Source organism: Chenopodium quinoa, unplaced genomic scaffold (assembly GCF_001683475.1).
Source record: "Chenopodium quinoa cultivar QQ74 unplaced genomic scaffold, ASM168347v1, whole genome shotgun sequence".
NCBI lineage: Eukaryota > Viridiplantae > Streptophyta > Magnoliopsida > Caryophyllales > Amaranthaceae > Chenopodium > Chenopodium quinoa.
Window position 1 is genome coordinate 6,757,357 of NW_018744367.1, and position 4,022 is coordinate 6,761,378.

Consider the following 4,022-nt stretch of genomic DNA (forward strand, 5'->3'; position numbering starts at 1 on the left):
CTTGAACCAACAACCGTTGTGCATTGCATACTAGCAGTTGGAGGAAGGTACTAATGTTGAGATCAAATCCGGTCTAATTCATCTATTGCCGGCATTCCATGGCATGAAAGGCGAAGATCCGAATAAACATCTGGCAGAATTTCATGTGGTTTGCACTAGCATGAAACCGATTGGGATGACTGATGAACAAATTCAGTTGAGAGCATTTCCTTTTTCTCTCAAAGATGCAGCAAAGGATTGGTTTTACTATCTTCCCCCAAGTAGCATAACAACTTGGGCAGATTTAAAGAAGTGTTTCCTTGAGAAGTACTACCCAGCCACTATTTCTGCAAGCCTTAAGAAAGCTATCAGCAATGTGGATCAGAAGGAAGATGAATCCTTGTATGAGTATTGGGAGAGATTTAAGAGATTGTGTGCTAGTTGTCCTTACCATGGGTATTCCGATCAAGACCTCATCCTATACTCTATGGAGGTCTAACTGATGATGACTTGAGGATGGTGAATGCAGCAAGTGGTGGAGGGCTAGTGAATAAGACTCCAAGAGATGCAACTAGGTTGATTGCAGAGCTAGCAGAAAATTCTAGGCAATTCAGTCAGAGAACTCCCACGCGCCAGGTGAATTTAGCAAATTCGAATACAACTGAGTTAGAGAGTAAAGTAGCTGATTTGACTTCTATGATGCGTGAGTTCATGGTGAACTCAAGGAATCCACAGCAACTGAATGCTTGTGGTTTATGCACCTCCATGGGACATCCCACTGATGCATGTCCTCAATTACAAGAGGAGCAGAATGAGCAGGCCAACGCCTTAGGTTTTCAAGGGCAAGGTCCGCAGAGAAGATATGATCCCTTTTCAAATACCTACAACCCAGGATGGAGAGATCATCCAAATTTGAGATATGGGAATTCCCAAGGAAACCAACAACATCAGCATGCTCAAGGTCAACAACAGTTTCAGCAATATAGGGCACCGTTCCTAACACCTCAAGGCCAAAGCTCTAATTCAGGTAATATGTCAACTGAAGAAATGATTAGATCACTAACTTCTAATGTTTCTACCATGCAGCAGAATATGATGCAGTTTCAACAAGAAACCAGATCAAGTATTCAAAACCTGGAGAATCAAGTCAGTCAAATCTCAAGTGCAGTAAGCCGACTTGAAGCTAAGGACTCTGGAAAGCTTACATCCCAAACGGAGCTGAACCCTAAGCAACAAGTTAATGCAATAACATTGAGAAGTGGCAAAAAGTTTTAAGAAACTGTAGTTGCACCTAAGAAGGCTAAAGACTTGATTGGAGTTGAGGAGGAGGAAGTAGAACAAGAAACTAAGGTGAATCCGCCAACCTTTACCTCTTATGAGCCTGTGCCACCTTTCCCAGAAGCCTTGCAAGATACTCGAAGGTATGATAAAGACAAGGATATTTATGAGACTTTCAGCAAATGTGAGGTAAATATGCCCCTCTTGAATGTGATTAAAAGTGTTCCTCGTTTTGCTAAGTTTATGAAGGAACTGTGTACGATCAAGAGAAAGCACAGGTTAGGAGGAAAAGAAAAAGTGAAGGTGAGTGCTCATGTTTCTGCAGTTTTCCAAAAGAAACTCCCAGAAAAAATTTGGTGATCCTGGTATGTTTACTATTCCTGTTACAATAGGAGACACCACATTACACCGAGCCATGTTGGACCTAGGTGCATCAATCAATGTCATTCCCTACTCCCTGTTTAAATCTTTAGAACTTGGGCCTTTGCATGAAACAGGGGTAGTAATTCAGTTAGCTGATAGGTCCAATGTATATCCTAAGGGGGTAGTAGAAGATGTACTTGTTAAGGTTGATGGATTGATCTTTCCTGCTGACTTTTACGTCCTTGACATGGAACATGACAAACAAGCAGCCCCCATCCTGTTAGGAAGACCTTTCTTAAAGACTGCTAAGACAAAAATCGATGTGTCTACCGGTTCTTTGACTATGGAGGTTGATGGGAAAGCAATTGTGTATAACATTTATGATACCATAAAGTATCCTGTTGATACTCATTCTTTATATTCTATAAATGTTGTCGATCCAATATTGCATGATGTTTCTAACATTGATCATGGGGATGAGCTCCTCACACCTATTACTAATGTTGTGTCTGGTGATTGTTTGGATTCTTCTATACCTACTAATGTGCAGGTGAAGGTGGCGGAATTGAATGAACAGTCCAAGCTTCCACCTATACCACTAGGGGCAACACCCACCCCGTCATCATTTCCGGGCAAGAAATTATCCCAGGTATACCACAAAGCAAAGAATAAGGTGTGGCATGACAAGATGAGCTCCCGTTGGAAGGGTCCAATTCAAGTTGACAAGGTCTATCCGCATGGAGCGGTAGAAATTCGGAGTTTAGAGACCAACAACATGTTCAAAGTGAATGGAAAAAGGCTCAAACCATACTACGAAGGGTTCAAGGTCGAGAATTTGGAGAACATTGATCTCTACGAGCCATCAATTGATTAACGAAGTTTCATGAGTTGTGTCGAGCCAACGACGTAAAACAAAGGCGCTAATCGGGAGGCAACCCGAAAACTCTTCCCCGTTTTCATTTATTTTAGTTTTTATTGTTTTTGTTTTGATGTACCAAGTGCTTTTGGTGGATTTATGTAGGAGGATGCTTTGGGAGTACGTATTGTGAGCAAAAACAGAGCAAAACAGGTAAAAACAGGCTTTGGGAGGCAGCCCCTGCAGGAGCCGCTGGTAGCAAGGGGATACTTCAAGGGAGGGTGTATCACCCTCTTTTCCCCAAGCAAATGACTTCATGGGCATTCGTCTAACTACGAAAGAAAAGACTACATGGGTTCAACTTCAACAGCACAAAAGAATGGTGCAATGCACAAAAGTCGTCGATTTGGAGGCATTGCAAGTGGTTGGTTTGGAGGAAGTGATGGAGCACGAGCGCACCTACTTATGTGAGGTATAGATGAATTCCTTTCCACTTTGACTAAGGGATGTCAAGAATTTCTTTCAATTTTAACAATAAGAACTATGTCATGCCTTATGCGGTAATTAGAAATGCGTTTGGTTGGAATAATCTTCCCATGGGCAACACTTGGGGTCCCCATAGTTCATTTTTCTTCTCGAGAGTTTTGAAATCCTTGATAATGCCGAATCTTCCAACTTCGGGAATCCTTCCCATTAAGGTGGTACTTATTTCTTCCCTTTCCCTTACTTTTGTTTTTATTGTTGTTGTTCTTGCATTGAGGACAATGTCTCATTCAAGTAGGGGGGGAAGCAATTCTTGCATATTTTTGAAATTTGTATAGTTACCCTAATTTAATGGTTTTGTATAGCTATTTCAATTATGTTTCAATGAAAAAAAAGAAAAAAAAAACAAAGAAGAAAAATTGAAAAAAAAAACGAGAAAAGAAAAAGAAAAAGAAGCCCTCTAAGTCGAAAACCTGAAAAGGCGGCTTAGGCAAAAATGGGGGCCCGGTTAGGTTGAAAACCCGAAAGGGCGACCTAAGCAAAAAAGTGGCTAATGAGCGGGTGAGGTAGTGAGATTTGGAAAAAAGATGAGAGGCTAGGATGAAAACCCGAAAGGGCTCCTAGGCAAAATGAGAGAAAAAAGAGAGAAATGTTCATGAATTTGATTTTTCAAGGAAATTTCGCATCTATTTGCCGGAGTCGGTGTCATAAGGGGAGGAGATATAAGGAGGTGTCGGGGTAGGTTTCATCTTGGTTATTTTGGGAGATAGTTGAGATTTTGGGGGAATTTGTTGATCATCTTAGGAATTTGAGAGCATGAGTTGTTTGTTTTCACTCTTGAATGTGGAAGTGTTTTTATGAGATTTTTGGTTAAGTTGAGTTTTTGTTTGCCCAATTTTATAAAAAATTTCATTTCTTTAGGCGGTTGAGAATATTCATACTCATGGCTATGCGTTTATCGTTCCAAGTTGATTTTGGGGATGAATTGATAAATAAGAAAAAAGGGAGATTCAAAGTGTGAAGTATGGGGGAGTGTGATTGTGATTGGTTGATAAGTACTAGG

General features: G+C 40.8%; 1 protein-coding gene across 1 annotated transcript; it reads left to right on the forward strand.

Moving 5' to 3' along the window:
* Window positions 1–495: 495 nt before the first annotated feature.
* Window positions 496–2,494, forward strand: LOC110696724. The gene is made up of 4 exons (XM_021874077.1): window positions 496–1,006; window positions 1,066–1,146; window positions 1,265–1,446; window positions 1,583–2,494. The coding sequence occupies exons 1-4, from the start codon at window positions 496–498 to the stop codon at window positions 2,492–2,494; spliced, it is 1,686 nt and encodes a 561-aa protein (XP_021729769.1).
* Window positions 2,495–4,022: the final 1,528 nt, after the last annotated feature.